This window comes from Telopea speciosissima, chromosome 9, assembly GCF_018873765.1.
Source record: "Telopea speciosissima isolate NSW1024214 ecotype Mountain lineage chromosome 9, Tspe_v1, whole genome shotgun sequence".
NCBI lineage: Eukaryota > Viridiplantae > Streptophyta > Magnoliopsida > Proteales > Proteaceae > Telopea > Telopea speciosissima.
Window position 1 is genome coordinate 84,423 of NC_057924.1, and position 20,254 is coordinate 104,676.

At 38.1% G+C, this 20,254-nt stretch overlaps 1 protein-coding gene across 1 annotated transcript; it reads right to left on the bottom strand.

Moving 5' to 3' along the window:
* Window positions 1-14,669, bottom strand: LOC122640490 (chloride channel protein CLC-f). Its single transcript, XM_043833705.1, has 9 exons — window positions 14,222-14,669; window positions 8,666-9,068; window positions 6,136-6,330; window positions 3,853-4,307; window positions 3,627-3,731; window positions 2,858-3,091; window positions 2,454-2,666; window positions 1,920-2,152; window positions 1-498 (listed from the first exon to the last, which is right to left on the bottom strand). Exons 1-9 carry the CDS (start codon window positions 14,537-14,539, stop codon window positions 417-419), a joined length of 2,238 nt encoding a protein of 745 aa, XP_043689640.1. The 5' UTR covers window positions 14,540-14,669; the 3' UTR covers window positions 1-416.
* Between the last annotated feature and the right edge of the window lie 5,585 nt (window positions 14,670-20,254).

The following is a 20,254-nucleotide window of genomic DNA, read 5'->3' on the forward strand; positions in this document are numbered from 1 at the left end:
TTGCTCATCAAAAGAATAAATAATTGATGAATCAACAGCTACATTGGAGCATCCTGTTATTGGCCCAAAAATACGTCATCTGAATCAAATCCTCCCTCTCCCCTCCCACCCTCCTCTTAATCCCTGTGATTCGTTGAAACTATTAACTTGTGATACAAGCTTTACATGGACAATGTACTAGTGCTATAAACTACACGAAAAGTATCTTACATATCAGCCTAGGCTTGTTGAATAACAATCTTATGTATAAAAATAATGAAACCCAATGGAGTCAGAAGCTTGGCTGCTGCATTTCATGTCCAAATCTAGAACAAACAACAATACATTCAGTGGCCTTGACCGGCGTCAACTCTTAATTCTTGATGGGGCAGTCAATGAAAGACCAGAATGCATCAAAATTGCTCCCACAACTGCATTTAGTGACCATTTACAGCGATATCCCCAAGAATTTCTTCTTTCACCTGTTGGTAGTCCAATTTATGACGCTCTATTTCTTCTCTGCATAGATAAAGGGAAATTGACCAAAGTAAATTAATTAATTGGATAATGGATGGCATGCATGCAATAAAATGAATCCTACAAAAGTACAAATGCAAGTTTCACAACTTATTCCAGTATACACAGGGTCCAACTCTGGGTACATATTCATATAAAGCGTGGAATCTTAGTAGTTCAAGGGATGCTTAGTCTTATTCTATTTCTTGAATACATCATGGAACCTTGCTTACTAGATGCTTATCACATCATTCTACTTGATCCCGCCGGGGGGGGGGGGGGGGGAGGTGAAGAAAGCACTATCCAAAGAGGAAGTTATATTGCAGCCTATTTGAGGATGAAAATGAGAAACTTGTACTACCAGTTTGATGACATAAAATTCACGTCAAACAGTAATTTAAAAAAAAAAAACTCAGAATTGCTTGGTTTGCTAGTCCCATCAGGATGAAATCCCATGCTTAAGTTAGCCATAATACCGCAACAATTTCAAGAAATAATGAGCACCATTAATAAAGTCATAATAAGCTCTAACACTAACAATATCCCTTGGATGCATCCCTACTGATTCTCCATTTTCAAAAATTCTGAAGCTTTACAAAAATCTTCTTCAATCACCATCTCCATTTAAAAGTTTACTAGGAGCTCATGGGGCAGATTTATTGGACCTTCTGGTCTACCATGGCAAATGCCTAAAGCTATGATTGAAGTACTTAGATGGCTGGCGATTGGTACTTTCGGGGAGATGATGGACCATGTCAATGGCGGTTATAAGTCGGGGAATAATGGAAGAAAAAGGAATTCTAGAGTGGTTGGAAGATGAATACAAGCACCCAAAGAAGCAGATGGTTGGCACCAGAACTGCATCAGAATTCAAGATGTCAATCCCTACAGGATCTTCAAAAATTGATACCAGTTGTCTAGACTTGACCATGATTGGATATGTCCTCCCTCGTATACACTGTCTAAATAGCTACAGGTTAAAAACAATTTTACTCGGCCATAAATAAGCACGGTTATTTACCTTTTCATAATTCATAGTCGCATAGACACAGAATCTATACGGTTGAATACAATCCCTTCAGATTTAGTTTGCACAGATTTTTACAATTATGGTATCTTATCAATTAGCCAAAAAAGAGAAAAAGAAATTTCACTAAGCCAAAACCAATCATATAAATACCAAGTATGTTCTCATTTATAGCATGCAAAAAAAAAAATGATGCATGAGCCCATGATTTCATCTCACTTGACAGTGAAGAAATAATCCAAAAACATTCATTGATCGTTAAAAAAAACAGCTTCATGGTTGATTTCTTACCAACTAATCCCTGCACCAGCGAAGGATCCACAAATATAATTCATACTCCAACAAAATCTAACAAGAAGCTATGTGTGAAATCATGTGAGAATAAATCAATATTAACCTGAGACAGCGCCATATTGAATCATAATGAAGAAGACCAACGACTCTGCGCTTCCATTCTTTTCTCGGGTCTCCACCATGCCTAATCACAGGCAACTGCTTAATTCCTTTGACCTCCATTAGTGCCTTGGCAATTCCCAGATCTGTGTCTGGGTAACAAGTTAAAAGTCCACGCTCATGCCTGCGGTAATGAAATCCTCGAGTACAGATAGATGAAACAAGACAGGTATTCACCTATAAGGATTTCCACAAACAAATAGTCATTTTGTGGGAATGATACTATACAAGTAATCATTAACTCAGAAGTCCAAAAGCAAAGCAGGAAAAACGAAAAAAAAATGCTACGCTAATTCCAGTTTCCCTGTGCCCCGATTGGGGGGGGGGGGATCTGGGGCCATTCACCCTTTCATCCTCAGCGGTGAATATCTTAAGATTTAAAGTGGGAAGAAAAACCAATAACTTGGGATTACAGTTTAGATTTCAAATTCTTTCTTCACATAATAGTTAAAAGAATTATGCTTCCAAGACTACATACATCCAAAACGGATGCACCACCATCTGGAACATCACTAGACGTCCTGGACAGATGCCTCTTGATGTCCCCAAGTGTAAGGATTCCCTCGAGAAGATCTCCAGCATCAACCACAATTGCAGAATTCTGCTGCGAGTCATGCATAAGTTTTATCGTCTCAACCAATGTCAATGTTGGTGCAACCTTCAAATAGTTCTTTGACATAGCTTGAGAGACCTGAGAACAATTAGAAGATCATTACCAAGGAACTATAACACAAAAGAAATGCTTCTATGGCAGGAAAACCATTTATCAGAGTTGGGCTATTAACAAATGAATTTTGCATTTGCAATTAAAATAATAGACAAGAGATAATGCAATCAATTACACAAGATAAATAACCAATCACAAAAGTGCGAAAGATAAACCTTTAAATCATCCAAAAGAATATCTTCATTAATGGTTCCATGATCAACAGCATTTCTGATGACAGAAAGCTCTAAATCATTTCCATCATCAGTTCTCCTCCAAATAGCCTGATTCTTGTCTTCAGCATGTGAAATAGAACTATAACCTCGTGATAGGTTCCTTGTATCAGATACCTCTGACTCCTTGGATTGGTTTGCTACAGAGGGAACCCATATTGCTAATCCAACAGCCCCCTGTTTGTGAAACAGAAAAGGATAAAATCCAATCAAACATCACCATTTATTATTCCATGCATGCCAGTTAGCAGAGAGCCATTCAAGGATCCCATATATGTACACAATATCCATGTTATTATCCCCTATGATACTCACCTGGGTGACAGACAGAGGCATTCACACACACACAGACTTACTCTTTAAACTTACCTTATCAAAACCATAAAACAAATTTTTGGAAGTCAGATCATGACCAAGTTTCGGTCAAGCTATTTCATCAACTGATATCTTTAGGATAACCCAAACTGAACCCTAGCATGATGCCTGAATAAATGAACTGGGTCACTGGCATATGTCTATCAAATCCACTACCAGAAGAGGAAGTTTTAGTTTGGAGGACAACAACTGCATTGAAGGCCGATGTTACAATTAGCTACTCTAATTCCGGGGAGTCAAAAACAGATATACTAGCCATATTGACCATTTGTTAAATTCATGAAGTAACTCCCACAACGCTGATGCTTAAAGAGTTCATATGAGAATAAGAAACTACCATCAGTGGAAGCAAGATTCTGTAATCTTTTGTCAGCTCAAACAGAAGTAGTACCGAAGTCAGGGGCACAGAACAAACTGAAGCTAATGTAGCAGCCATGCCAACCTGCATTAATAGGTCAAAAACTTAAATCAACCTACACCGATTGAATCCATGTTGTCAAAGTGATTAGAAAAGAATGGTGATGCAAAAATAATTGGACATGGTGTAATATGAGAAATCTTACTAGCGCGTAGGCTTGTGGCTGGGCAACAGCTGCATTTCCAGGAATGGCTGAATTGATGAGTTCTGCAGCTGAACCACCAAAAACAGCACCAGTAGCAGCACCAATCATCAAGCTTGGGGCATAAAGACCACCTACAAGTCCTGACCCCTTGCATAGAGCTGTGGCCAAAACTTTGGCCCCAACTAGTTGAGTTAGCAGCCAGATTCCAGGCGCTGAAGCACTCTTTCCTGTGTGGAGAATTTCTTCCACATTTGTGAAACCCCAGTACAGTGTACCAGGATACTTCAGAGCTATTATTCCAGCTCCTAAACCGCCTAAAGCAGGGCACACAACAGCAGGAAGGCCAAATTTGTCCTTGATAAACTCAAAAGCCTTAGTGAACCACGCCACCAAGCGAGTGAAAGCTACACTTATTACTCCACATAACATGCCCAGTATCAAGTATAGCGGTAGTTCTGTGAGGAAAATATAGTAGTTCAGAAACATAGACAAAATCGATCTATCAATGCAAATCAATCATATCTACCAAAGCAAGTAGATTAGATTTCAGCTGTCAAGAGAAGGCATTTTGGACCAAATCATACACATGATCCAAGGTTTAAAGTATCGGTATCGGGTATCGTATTGGAAAGGTGGTTTTAAGAGACATATCGTATCGGAGAGACACAAGATACACTAAAGATACACATAGAAATGCTAAGGATACATGTGAAATATAGTTTTGAAGCATAAAACACTATAAATAAGTAATATATAAAATATATCATGTATAAAGAGGAGAACAAAGTATGACGAGACAAGTACATTCAATTGATTATGTATAAAGGATGAACTGTCTTACTTGTACTAATACAAAAAAAAAAGGGTCATTTTCCGTATGGGGAAGATTTAGGGTTTAGATACACACCTCATTGCAGAAAAAACCTAGTTTGATGCAATCATTTAGGTTGCTTCTCACTAATTAAGTGATACATTGCAAAAAGCAACACTAAAAATCAATATTTGAGCAAAAAATTCAAAGTTTTGATGGAAATTTGTTATTGTACAAATCTGGTTTTGATCCTTGATTGCAGGTTGTTTAATTACCAAATGATGATGAACAATACTACTAGAGTCACTTTTGCCAATAGAAACAAGGAATCAAGTTGATTTTGCCAAAACACAATTGATTACAATGCCGTACAAGAGGTCTTGGTAAGTGTTTTGAGTCATTGATCGAGTTATAGTTTATAAGAGATGTATCAAGTGTATCGATAAGTATCAACCATATCAGGTCACGTATCGACCCTATACAGTTAAAACTTTTTTTAGGTATCGTATCGCTGTCGTTTTGTATTGGTACCCTAAAAATAAGATATTATCGGTTATTATCGACAGATACGTTAAGATACTTAAAACCTTGGCATCATGCGCATCTGTCTGTGCACTTATGAAGCATCTCTGAGGACAATGAAGATGTGCAATTCAAGAATTTGTTCTCTGAAAAAAGAAAAAGTAATTTCAACTGAATTAAGAAGAAACTTGAATTTATAGTGAAGTGAAAGAGCAGATTTGGAAAGGTGGAGATCTCATCAACCAGGCAATAATTATCAATATCCTCTTCTTGCAGTTCATGCTCAAGGTACAATTCTCAATTCCAAGGAATGAAAGCAGGAGAAACTACAAAAAGCCTACCGCTGCTACAGGTGGTATATGTGGTTTAGCCAGTCTACAGGAAATGTGATAAACAGGTGCATGATGGGCAGAGTTCTGCTGAAATACTAAGTTCTGCATTCATTATAGGAAAACAATATCAAGCATGAACATCACACCAGATTGAAGGAAGTGATACTGAATTTCCAAAACACCTCACATCCACAATGAATCAAAGGCACTTTCTTTCACTTTAAACAGCGAACTTTATTGTGATTGGATATTACGCGAAGACAACTCTAGGAACATACCAGGATCTCCCATTTTCCCCTGCTTTATCTCTCTATCCACTATATATATATACATATATTTTTCTGTATCTCTACCATTTTCGTCAGCTAATGTGATTGCCACTTAACAAACCACTAATCCCAGATATGAGAGTAAAGAGGTGTTATAATTAGATACAATGAGATAATACATAATTGTAAGCAACTGAGAAGAATGAATCAAGAAACTACCATATAGAAAAGATAGCACACAAAGCAGAAGATTTAACCTTTAAACATACTTATAAAATTGTTTATACAGTGAAGATAAACTCGTTTCCTCCACTATAAAATGCAGCAGAGTTGGAATGAGATAAAATACCAGCAGCAGATTTCAGTTCATACGTGGGCACTGTAAAAGCTGGTCTCTCTCCAAGTAAGACATTTGACACAGTTGATGATATAACAGATGCCAGTATTATCATAGCAGTTGTAAATGGAGGCGAGTTTTCTGCACGTAGAGGCCTTAAAACAGTTTCAATAGCAAAGAAACAACCAGCAACTGCCGCATTAAACCCTGTAATTTAAAGGAACTCACAAGAATTGTCAGAAAAAAGAAAAAAAAGAATATTAGCAGATTCGATGGATGGGGGGGTTGGGAGAAGAAAAACAATAATCCCTAAAATTAGGGTGAAGAGAAGAAAAACATGATAATCCTTAAAACTTCTAGAACACATGAACGCGCACACACACACAAGAAGTTAAACATCCCTTCTTTCATAAACCCAAAAAAAAAAAAAAAAGATCATCCTAGTGCACGAGGCTCCCGCTACTGCAGGGTCTGGGAGGGGCAAATGTACGCAGCCTTACCCCCTGCTTTGAAGGAGAGGCTGTTTCCAACTTGTGAACCTGCAACCAACAGGTTGCAACTTGCAATAGCGCAACTTAACCGTTGCACCAAGGCTCACCCACTCTTCTTTCATAAACCCAATATATCAAAATGCCAAAACCATATTAAAGCAAGCAGCAGAAGAAAACTCTACCATGGACCTGAAACAAAAGAAACCAAAGTAAATTATAGAAATAGTTGTGAGATAAAGATACTATTCAAAAGTAGGGACGCTAACGAAGTGAATTGGAACAGATGCTCCTGTAATCCGATACAATATTCGACGGATATTTCATCAAAGGATACAAATTTGAACCTCACAATGTTAGATAATTTTTGTAATATAGGGCATGGGGCAGAGGTTCGTTGGGTGGCTTACTTAATTGCATCATGTGGCATGTCAAGTGGGGCTGAAATTTTGTAGACATATACCACAAGGAACCTTGCTCAAATATCGGTGGCACTAGAAGGGAGAGAAAGACCGAGAGAGAGGGAAGCAGTAGAAAGGTGGCGGTGGTGGCTAGGTGGTAGCAGCGGCGGTGGCTAGGTGGTGTCGGCGCTGGGAAGAAATCGAGAAGGAGAAAGAAGAGAGGAGAGAAGAGATTCGATTAGGGTTTGGAATACCTAGGTCGATTCTGCTCTGATACCATGATGGTTTTGGGAATTGTGACTTGTGTCTATGAGACACCGGCCCACCTTTATTTATAATAATGAGATATGAGGTACAAAGACAATAGAGCCCCTAGGGCAACACCAAGTAAACCCTAAGAACAATTCTAACACTAATTTTATGGTTATTCATTCTTAAAGCATATTTTAGTTGTTTTAATTGAATTACGTGTGTTCTAATAGTAAATTTTGTGTATACAGCATCGAACAGCGTACAACGTACACTACCAACCTAGGGTCCAAAGCCAAACTACCATTTTGGGTGTATGTTTTAAAATCTAAAGGTTTTTAAAGGGCCTAAAATAGGGTTTCCTAGAAGTTTCGGGAACTAATTTGGTCATTTGGGCCTCGAAACCAGAAACCAAAACCTTCTAGGTTTCGACCGAAATTTTGCGGAACCTTGAACCTTGCTTGCCAACCAAGGAAACTTTTCCCATACATAATTATCTATAATATTAAAGGGGGAAAAACGCTACCTGGTCGCATGGCCCGTGTGGTCCTGCGCCTAGACACGGAAGCACATGAAAGTACCGCACTGCTCTCATGGAAAGGCGGAAATCTCATCCAGGGCAATGTTTGATTGCTTGCATGCACCTCCCATTGCCCAGCGCGCGCATGCAGGCTCTAGAGGCCCAGGCAGCGATCTCTTCCCAATTTTAAAATATAATTGGATCAGAATGCAGAGATATCAATATCCAAATACATATCCAATTATCATCCAGATACCAAAAAATATCCACATTCATATGCGGAATTGGATTGTCGGAACAAATATCCTATATTCTGAACAAACAAATACAGATCCAGATCAAATAAGGATCTTCAACTATCCAATGATTCACATGGATAGACCATTGTTAAGTTGTCTCTCTAAACTCTAACTACATAAATGCCCCAAAAGCACCTTCAAATACTAAAAGCCCTTGAATGAGGGAATAAAAGAGATAAGGAAGAAACAAGGAAGGAGAGATCAAAGATAGAACAAAGAGGATGGAGGAGAGAGAGAGAGAGAGAGAACAAAAATAAACAATGAGAAAGAAAGTTAAAGTTTTTTTAGAAACTAATAGGTAACTGGTCTGCTAAAAAATTTTAGTCAACAACAATTTGAGCTGAACATTAGTTCCATTGCAAGGTTAAACTATAACAGCCTGTTAAGTCATAGCAAGTATTTCCATAAATAAGGTCTGATCATCGATAATTTCATATATTGGTTTTCACTATCCTCCACTGATTTTATTTCTTTTTTTTTAGTAGCACCCCCTGATTACTTTGACATAAGAAAATGTGAAAATCATTAAAAAAACACGTCATACTATCAAATTTAAAAAAAGGGCACAACCAAGAATTTTGATACCTGAAGCAATTCCAGCAGCTGCACCAGCCGCAACAAGAGCTATCCTTCTTTCCCTGTTGTTTTCCATCATTTCAGAGCACCCATTGGCACATGATTTTCCTATATCCACACTAGGACCCTCAGGGCCTAAAGAACAACCAGTACCTAATGTTACAGCCGCCTGGATAGCCTTTATTGTAGGGAATACTCCAGCTACCAAATCAAGGCCTTGCCTTTGAGAAGATCTGGACTGCTTTATTTGGTCAAAAATTTCCAGTAATCCATGCATCATCCCCACTACTACTCCTCCTGTCACCGGTATCAATAGTATCCGATGCCATGTATCGGCTAGTCTCTGTAAACGCAGCCAAGCCGCACCCTCGTTTGGAGTACCAGCCCAGGCCCATTCATGTATTACATGCACCTAAATGAGGAATGCATAAATGTAAGCACACAAGCAGTAAGTGGCATGCCAAAGAACAGGATATGTGAAATGAACAAAAAAATGGCCTAAATATAAGGATTAAAGAGCAAGCAAACATCTTCAAGCTAAAAGACACACTAAGCAAAAAACCGTACTTTGTGAAACAAATGCAGTAAAACAAAGCAGTTAACTTTCTAGCTCTAACCGATTATACAAAGAGGGCTAAGTTCCATCATATTATCAATATAATAGCTGTGTTCTGGTCATTTGGGCTCCTAACCAATGTACATGGAGTCTTCTGAATTGCATGGTATATATTTAGGCAAAAGTTTTTCTATGCTGGAAAGTCTAGAGAGTTTTTCTAGATTGGTACCAACAAACAAGTTTTGCCATGCAAAAGGCTGTGGCAGTTTCAACCATACTGATATCTAGAAAATGATCTATATCGGTCACATGTCAAATTTCAGATTCTGATTCAACCATATACTCTCCCATGTATAGGCATACTGCCTTGTATTTTCAGCCTTCCATTTCTCTCTAGAAAAGCTCCATTTGTCACTGAATTTTCAGAGGTTTATCAATACCACAAGGCCGATTCCTTTTTCTCTGAAACTTGGCATGTTAGCAGAGGCCATTGGAGTCTACCAGTACACAAATTTTCAGTTCTATCCAATCTGTCACGTGGCAGCTATTTGTGCTAGACTAGAGAAACTCTCCAGACCTCTCAGGTTAGAAAAACTTAAATGTATGTATATGGGGCACCAAAGTGATGAACCAAGAAGTTGTAACCTTCTTTTGACCATTATGTCATTCTCATAATTCGAAAACTCGTTTCGTTTCGGTGTTTCGGGCTGACCAAAATATCCGAAATTTCGGATATGTCGGTCGAAATTTTGCATTTTTCTGTTATGTTTCGGTAGGTCATTTCGGTGGGTTTTAGGCCAAGTTAAGGCCTGAAACTTCATGGAAACCCTATTTTAGGCTATATAAACACATTTAAATGTTCGAATTGCAAAAATAGTCACTCAAAGTGGTGTTTTGGATTTGCACCATTGATTGGCAATGTACGATCGAATCCTAATGTATAACTTGGTTAATTACACATACACATTATTTAAGACTTTAAGTACTAGAGGACATAATAAATTAATGATTAATAAGCAATTTAAACAAGTCAATTGACTTGAAGTTGGAAACATAAAGTGAATGACTCATAAGTCATAAGTCATAACTTAAGTCATAATATTAAGTACAATAAGTAAATAACAAGTTAAGAAGATGATATCAATATGACAATATCCCCAATAGTCCAATACAAATCAAGTAGTCATCTAGTGACTCAAATGTTTACAAATATTCTAATAATAATTACTCCGACGTCCAGGATCGACCCCACTCATAGTCTGATGGAGCCGACGTGCATTGTTCTCCGACTGCCGGACAAATGAATGCCACGTCATAGTATGGGAGAAGAAACGACCGAGACTAACAGAGAAAAAAACCCAAAAAAAACCATAGCTTGTTAAGTCTTCGACCGAGACTAACGAGTTTTGGTATTTATAAAGCTACTTTTGAAAAAAGAATCTCGATATCTTGCGAGATTTTGATTTTGTCTCGAGATATCACGAGATGGTCGAAATTTCGACCGAGTTTTTGCATTTTTTTTATTCGAGCTTGTGTTTCGTTTCGGTCAGGTCGAGATACTCGAAATATTCGAGATCTCGACCGAGATTTCGCCAGATTTAGTACTATGGTCATTCTCAAGAGCTGTCTATCTTGCACGTTTTTTAATTACACAGGTGAAATGACAGGATTTTAGCCACATTGAAAGAAAAAGTGTGTTATACTAAAGGACAAAAAGTAAGGTTAAAAGTTAAAACTTCTTTTTCTCCAACTTTAGTTAAAACAAGATTTTTCCATATCCCGCTTCAGCAGACACTTAAGCAGAAGAGGCCTTTGGTCCTATGAGAAAAGAGAAAGATGCTACCAAAGGAAGGCAATGAAATTGTTTTGTCAAGGTATGTTTTGTATATATAGACTGTCTGAATGACACCTCTATAGGTGTCATCCGACTTCGCAACCTGACTTTGGAAGCATGGGCAAGAATGGTATTTTCTCTTATCATTTGAAAACCCATCTGAATGCCTTTGTGCGGATAACAAGGTCAGAAAAGTTGTTGAAGTACTGTTCACATTACACTGTTCACATGAACAGTGATTTGGTTTTTTGTGTTTTATAATTAGGATTATAAACTCCTAGTTCTATTAGGATTTGTTCTATTTCTATTTTCTGTTTTATATTTGTGGATCCTATTGTGATTAGGAATTGTTCTTGTAATCTGAATATTTGAGTAAAAAAAAAATTGCTACTTGGAAAACCATTCAGTTGAGCCATGCATGGAGACTCATATATTTCATAGATAAGGGTCAATTAACCGTCTTCCATAGCATAAGAATCCATACATGGGGAGCCATATCTTCATCTATAAGATCCAAAGTACCTGATCAATTAAATTACCATAATATCTAAACTATTACAGTCAAATAATAACCTGATCGATCACCAATATTCATTTCTACCCTAAAATTAACAATTTTCACTTTGAAACAACAAATGCCAGTATTTTTTATTTATATTGAGACAACCAATCAAGCCAAACAAGAAAGTTTTTGCCCTTGCAAACAAGGCCATGAAGATAATGAATTGCTTCACAAGTTCCTAAAATGTGCGGTATCTAAGATAATAACACTAAAGCAACTTAGAAACTAAACTAAAACAGATTATATATATTAAACATCTAAAAATAGGGCCGTTACCCAGTGCTAGTCCCACCTATGTGGGGGATCCTGAGAGAGGTGAATTTGGAATCGGTTCTAACCTTCAGAATTTTTACACAAAGGGGCAGCCCTCAAGACTCCTTTCCCTAAGCGTTGTCACTTGATTTAAACAAAGACCTTCTTACCTTTAGGGCTTTCCCAACTGCCTTCCTTCAGATTCAAAGTCTCTACTTCATAGCCTTCTCTTTCTGGCGCTCCCGGTAAACAGTGTACCGCTTCTGACTATTACCAACTAGCCGGAACCAGGGCATTATAACCAGGAATCCTAATTAGACAAATACTGACAAATGGAACCACAAAGCTTGTAGCTCCCTTTTAAGGCCTAATGGAGTGCATTCGAGGGCTTCAAAACATGAATGTTTCAACCTGACAGTATAACTCTTTCTTTCTAGCCAGTTCCTCCAGTTGTTGGACAACAACCAATGTAATGTAAGACTAGAACCAGAATAGGTCTAATCCCAGGCACGATCAAATAGAAAACCTCCAGAGAACAAGAAAAAGAACAATGGGATCTCAATTGGTCGGAGGAGAATGAGATGATCTCAAATTGGTAACCACAAGTAAACAACAGAAGTACATAATAGAATCCTTCAAATCAGTGACCTGTTGAAACTGCAATTGAAGTTGGATGATCTCTTGAAGAATTAAGTTGAACTCCCCTATAGAAGAAAGTCAAGAAACCGATCAGAACAAGAGAAACTCAGAGCAAGCAGTACTTAGGGTTTTCCAAAACCCTAGAGTCTCCTGGATCAATGTGACGAATGCTCTAGATGGTTAGGCTGATGCGAGTACACCCTGACAACAATTGATAATCTTCAAGAGTTGATGAAAGAAAATTGTAGAAAGAAATCCCAGCAATCTTGGTACTCTCTTGAAATCAAGTTGAACAGAATTAGGGTTTGGAGTCGATATTCAACGGAAGGGGATGGGTGAATGGAATGGGCATCTCACCCTAGGTCTCTCACCTATCCTATCTCAGGATTTCAACATTGCATAAGCAAGCTATTCTATTATTCAAATTCGTAATTAATACTGACCTCCCTTACAAACTTATATGAAAGACTCAAAAATAGACTTAGACACTAAAAAAGAAAGGCCTAACCCAATCCTTACCTAATAAGTATCCTAAATTGACTAGGAACGTGAAATAATAAAGAAAACAGACTCAAAATAGGACTCTAACTAAACCAATGTAGTAAATCCCGTTTTCCTACTTTCTATCCATATTTTAGGCTTATTAAATTGGCCAATTGCAAAATAAACACATAGAATCAAAGGCCCTATACATACATAACCCATCCCAAGGCTTATTTCCACTAAAATAAACCCTCTAAGTGACTAATCTGAATCACGATTCGGTTAAAATAACTTAGCCAAGTCAACAAATACCACATACTTTGGATTTAATCTATTCTAGGCGATAGAGTGGACAACTATCCCAGGATTTGGATCTCCAGTTTTGCTAGTTCAAGAGGCCAGACAGGTACAGGTTAATATCATCACCAGGAATAAAAAGGGGCAAAAAGTGAGATATACTCCCGTGGCTGTTGATCTTGATCATGTCCTGAGACATTGGATACAAAGAGAATTGATGCTGTGTAAACTTCAAACAGGCTAAAATGTCAGAAAACAACTTGACCGCTGGACCAGCTGCTCAGGAGGTTGATTTCCGTAGTATTTTCATTATGCACTCACGTTTGAAGGGGCCATGAAGGTTCAAATTTGACAACAATGCACCTCAAAGAGAACACCTATTATGTAATTGGCATGAAGCACTCTTTAAAGGCTGCAATTGAGCCATTGGGCAATGGATTCAAAGAGAATTCTTGATTGATTGCAGAAATAAACAGAACAACTGTTCAGGAATAGCCTAGCTGTGTAAAAAAAACTGTGCATGAAAGAATCCAGGAGCATTGGACCCCAACCACCCAAGCAAAACATATCACGTATTGGTACAGAGCACCTCTAACTCCTCTTCTTTTTCTTTTTTTTTGGGGGGGGGGAGGGGGTGTGGTTCAAGATCCAGCAGCTATGCTTTTAAACATCCCCTCCAGATTATCGTAGTTGTAACTTCAATCAACACGAAGCAGCCCTTCCCAATCGGCCTATTGTCAAACTGTAGATGTTCAATGCATATAGGCATCTGCTAAATCTTAGCTAGGAAACATTTCCACCAAACAGAAGTATATAATCACCAAAATAACACGGTCAAACGCCAATTAAAAAAAAAATAGCCAATATCAATTCGCAAGTTTGAGAATAATAAGATAATAAAAACAATATCCAAAAGCTTAATAAAGTGATAAAATAACTTACCCCGTGATTAAACGCGACGACACAAAGACCGGTAGCAAGGCCGAGAAAACAACCTACAAGTAGCAACGCCCATTCTGGAGGGGCGCCATCGCCAAGAGCATCGTGGGAGTGATCTAAAGATAAAGAGGATGGATCCCTATCTAAATGCTTGCGACTCAACCGTCGGCCAGATAATCCTCGATCCAAATGCTTTAGCAGATCCCTAATCCCTTTCCTCTTCGTGCCCTGTGTTTCCAAATCGGAATCAGAGGCCGACGAAATCGACGGTAACAGAATCCTGTGATCGCTGAATTCTCCCCCTGACATGTCTGACCTCATCTCATTAACTCAACAGAAATAATTCAAACTTCCAATACCATCGGGGAAGACACAGAGAAGGTTTGAAGGTCACGCGATGACCAACGGACCACTAATGAGAATCTGGTTGGTCGGTTGATGGAAAATAAACAATAAACAACTAAATAAATAAATAAATAAAGGAAGACAATAACTAATAGCGGGGATTCTACCGGGATGGGAATAGTTGAACCTGAAAGAGTTGCAGAGACAAGAACCTACGGATTGTTAGTCACCGTACCATGTTCGAGTTCTCTCTGCAACCGGAGAAAATTTAAAAAAGAATATTTTTCAAGACCAACAAAGTTAATGCACACTGAACCTAGTGATTCCTGTAAATATCACCATCTGTCACGTGGTGTATCATGTTGCAAATTTTTTTCATACTTTTTCCAAATACACCTGTAGAGTTGTGATTTAGACAGTCAAATGTTAAGAATTGCTTGCATTTTTTTAAAAAATTTTTTATTTATAACCAATTTTATTTAAAGAATCTAAATATGTAAATTCACAAGGTCTTTCATAATGTCGGTTCAAAGGATAGTTTGGGAAATTCTCATTAATTTATGTACATTCTTTTCGTAGAACTCCGACTCTCACTCTTCTTCCTCGTTTCCGCTGCTGATTTATTTCTCTATCAAAAATCGAGAGGAAATAGAGATTTATCAAAGAAACTACCTCACGAGACGTATTATTTTTCTGTTGTCCCACTTTTGAACACCAATGCAAAAAAATTGAGGAAAAACAAATTCCTTTTTCTTAAATTATTACCCTACGTCCTTTCAAAACTTCAGAATAAATCACTTCTTGATGCAAACATTCAATAAGGGTATCTAAAGTCCATAAGAAAATTCCGAAACAAGAGGAAAGTTGTTATCAAGTTTTCCTTTTAAAAGCGAATTGCTAAAGTTCCAGAATAAGATGGCAAGCCATTTGCAGCTAGTTTTTTTTCACACTGCAATTGTTAGACATGTGCAACCTTACCTTTGCTTTTCCAAAGAAGCTGTTTCCAGACTCGAACCCATAACTACTTGACCATAATGGGGCAATCTTACCATGTTAAGTTGTCTATGTCTAACAATTGCAGGGTGAAAAAAAACATGACGCATTTCAATCATCGACTGACAACCATTTAGCATGAGAACGCTAACTCAATACACACTTCTCATGATGTATTACAAATTCTAAATTTCCACAGACACATTTCTTCATCAAATAATGAGGAACATTGAGGGCTCTATGGAATATTCTCCAGTTGTTCCGTAAATGTGGCAATTTCCTAATTCCCATCTTTACTCCATTTCCACAAATAGAAGCCACAAAGATTAATATTGATTATTGCAGACCAACTTGAAACCAATAGATCCCATTGAATTATATGGTTTATCTAGGTTGGACTAAGGTCTTTATCCTTCCTCTTATTAGACCAGGAGACCCTAGGACCTGAAAGTTTACCTCCATTAGCCTACAATCATAAAATAGCCTTTTGAAAATTTTCAGTTGGAAATTTTCAAAGGTATGAAAATTTTCAGAATCCGTTGTCAAATGAGCTTCCAATGAGAAATCACCAATGCTGAATAGAAGCTGCATCGGATGGGTTCTTGGTCACTTGGGGTTGGATGATGACGTCAGAAAAAAGGAAAAAGAGCAGAACGGAAGAACTGAGGAAGGTCGAGTAAAGAGGAGAGATTCGGGAAATTTCTTACGAAATTTCAGAGGGAGGAGATGTACCTGGGTTCCATGCGAAAATCTTTCAAGGATTCTCTCAAAGTTCTTGAAGTTGATATTCAGCATGCCAATACACTGTAAGTTAATTAATTTTTATTCTTTTTTTGCTTCCGGTTACAACTTTTTCTAATAGCGCTTCTTGAATCTTTCCTCCTCCCCCTCGTTTGCTTTGACTTTGTACTTGGAATTTATGGCTACACTGAGATGGTGCTTCGTGGTTTAATCTATGAAAACTTTTTCTGGTTGAAGTTTCTGCCTTTAATCTTCAATAGGTGCTTCGAATTTGTAATTTTTTGCTCCAGTTATATTCTTGTTGGGATTATTTATTTCATCCCCAGTCCCCCTTAAACTTGTGGTTGCATTTGATGCATTGACAAACCCAGAGTTTTACCTCAGTTGCAGAGTCCATGACTCAGTCGTTGCACGATGTTGCACCGCTACCTCCGTTGCAGAGTCCGACAAATTTGACCTTCGCATGGTGCGGAAGGAACGAGAGAAAGAGAAAATGAGCGATGAGGAACGAGAGACTGGGGGAGAGGGAGGGAGAGGAACCTTTAGCTTCGTCGGAAGTAAAAGAGAGAGGGGATAGTACAGATGATTTTGGGGTATGCTCAATTACGTTTTAACCCTTTTAAAAAAAAGTTAATATAAGTACTAAGTTTTCTTTTATTTTTCAGTAGTGAATATGATTTCACTCAATTACCCTCATAAATTTATGGGTAATTTACACATACCACCCCTGAGGTTTAAGGAAAGTATAATTATACCCCCTAGTTTTAGATAATTTTGCGTAACCCTGAGGTTTACTAACGTTAACACATGCCCCCATTCTGTTAGTTTATGACTAACAATGTTTAAAACATGGGGTGAACTGACAAAATTACCCTTGCAAAGAAAACTTTAAAAAAAATCTGCAACTCATCTTCCCCAATCGACCTGAGAATGACTTTTTTTCCCCCTTTGTGGATTCAATTACTCACAGTATCAAAGGACTGTTTCGATGAAGCTCACATTCAGACCACTTCTCTCTCAATTGGATCATCACACTCCATCCATCTGAATTGAATGAACTATTTGACCTCCCTCTTTCCTTAGTCACCTAATCCCATACTCTTTTGGTGAGGTATGAAGCTTACCAATTGTGTCTTAGATGTGGCCGTCTCTCCCATTGTATCTTTGATTGTGTAGGAAATGAGCTGCACTCTCCAATTCCCTATTTGTTGGGAATCTTTCTCAAATCTTAAAATTATTCTCAAACTAGATGCCAAAAGCCTTGAAATGCATTATGCCTGTCACGGCTTTGAAGAAGAAGAAGGACCTCAAGAAAAGTCCCAGAATTTCTCTCATCAAAAGGGCAGAACCACCCAAATGACCACATCTCAGGCAAAACAACACCCTTTGCCCTCTGCTACTAAATCGAATGTATCAATTGATTCCAGTGGTGGCGGAAGTTGAAAAGAAAAAGAGAGAATTGACCGAAGAAAGGGTCAATGTTGAGGAACTTGAGCTCTTCCAAAGATATTCCACCGACCTACTTAAACTATCCAAGTCTATTGGTATTCTCTCAGAACCAGGGTTTCAAGAATCAGTGAATCGGCTGATTCCGTGAGCAATCCTGATTTCCACCAATCCGATAACACTCAAAACCCTAGGGTTCTTGAGCACTGGTTCTAAAGCCAAGTAAGCTTCTTGCACTTTCACTTTCTCCTCAACTGAAATTAGCCCATTAGGGTTTCTTTGAAAACGAAAATAGGGTTTTAAGCAGTAAATTCTGAAATTCTTTTGTAGGTCAAACTACGGTCCTGGGATCAAGTCATGGTTCCCCTAGGAAACCAATTATAAATCAATTAGGGTATTGCACGCCCTGGGTTAGCCCATGGTTGCCCATGGACGCCCTATTGAAATTTTAGGGTTTCCCATGGTCGTCCATGGGAACCCTGGTGCATCCCAATTAGGGTTTGGTCTAATAAACCAATGCCCTGCCCTTTTCTTTTGTATCCCATGCAATTATAGAACCCAAAAGAGATGGAGAAATTCATCTCGAATCCATCACATGGAAAGAGGGATCCATCCCATATCCGAATGCACAACGGAAATAAATTGATTCGGGTGTTTTTTCGAATCCCATAAATAATCAATAATTAAAATCAAGAGGAATTAATAAATAACTGCTAACCTGATGAGCCTCAAGTGTTGCTCCTCCAATAGACAGTGGTTCTTCACCCAATGAGCACTCCAAGTAAACAGATCTGAACCTCCAATGGTGCAGCCAAGGTTCTTCAAGCCAATCCCAGATACTATTCAGTTCTTCAAGCACAGATCTGGGTTTCTAAAACCCTAACTCTCAATCATAGTAGAGAGAAACAAGAAGAAGAAGAAGAGATCACAAGAGGGAGAGAGAGAGACCAAAACACATCCAAGAGGGGGCAGCCAGAAAAATGTGGAGACTTGGCTCCCCTCCTGCGTTTTGGTCCCCTATTTATAATAATGGGGTTTAATTAAATCCCTGGATGGATTTAGATAAAACCCTGTGAGAGTTTGACTCTCTCTCTCTCTCTTTGTTTGACAGCTCTGTTTAAACTCAAAGTGCTTCTAATAGGTGAAGAAGCAGAATCTAATAGGGGATGGTTTAATTAGTTACTTTGTTTAAATTTATGGATAATTACAATCAACACCATATCCATTAATTAAATAAAAAATCAATTAATATAATAAATTCCAAATAACTCCCTACATGATAATAAATTATCATGTACAACCCCCAACTAATCAACACCATCATTGTAGAATCTAGGGCATGTACACTTGTACTGTCAAACCCCATTCCATAGCACATGTCCATATAAGAGCGTCTGTGCATCTGATCGGGTCCCGCAAAACTCGATAAAACACTTTGTTCAAGTAATCATATATAATCTATTATTTTATGTAAAATAGATTTTGCAAAAATCATTTCCAAAACGGCACTAGATCCAAATTCCGATCCGACTATACACAGACAATCTCAATCTTGGTGTTCCCTAATCGGGCAGTGGTGACCACGTTGAGTAACTCCTTCACTCACAAAGTATTCACGCATTCCCAGAACATCGGCTTTGACTCACTTGAGTCTCAGTCATTAATGAACCAAAGAATGCGATCACACTTTGCAGCGACAGGGTTTCCTCAGGTAAAGGGTGTAGGTGACACATGTCTATCCCTTCCTACATCTGACAGTAATACATGAGGGAATCGACAAAGTAGATTCTTTGCCAATACACACATCAATCATGTGAGTACTCGCATTTGTACCCTGACATCACATGTCTAGGCATACCCAATACGACGACCATATGATAAGGGTGCCCAACACAAACCCTAGTCATGACTAACATTTTAAGTAAAACTTACAGACACATAATGCTCAAAAAATTTATATCACATGTGATAATATTAAACCAAAATGTATAAAAGTTCAATACAAAGTAAAATTGGATTGAACCGGACTGAAACGGGTTTGATGGACACACAAATCCAACATCTTTCTCATTTACTTATATTTTTTCCATATTTTAAGTAACGGGAAGTGTGTTATTCCATCAAGGTGAGTCTTAATTGATCGATGATTTCTTAAATTTATGGGTTAGTTCTTGTTGCTCTAACATATGATAATTTGTGGTTTACTTGGATGAATAATGATGATGCAGCTCAGTGGTACAGGCAGGGCCTTAGGCATGGCTATGGAGTGTATAGGTTCTACACGATGTTTATGCAGGAACCAAAACCCTAGCACATCCAAGACTCAAGAATACCTGCAACTCATCTTCCTCAAACGATTTGGGGAAGATGAGTTGCATTTTTTTTTTTGTTTCTTATAAGGGCAATTTTGTCAGTTCACTCCATGTTTTAAACGTTGTTAGTCATAAACTAATGAAATGGGGGCATGTGTTAACGTTTGTGAATCTCAGGGGGTACGTAGAATTATCCAAA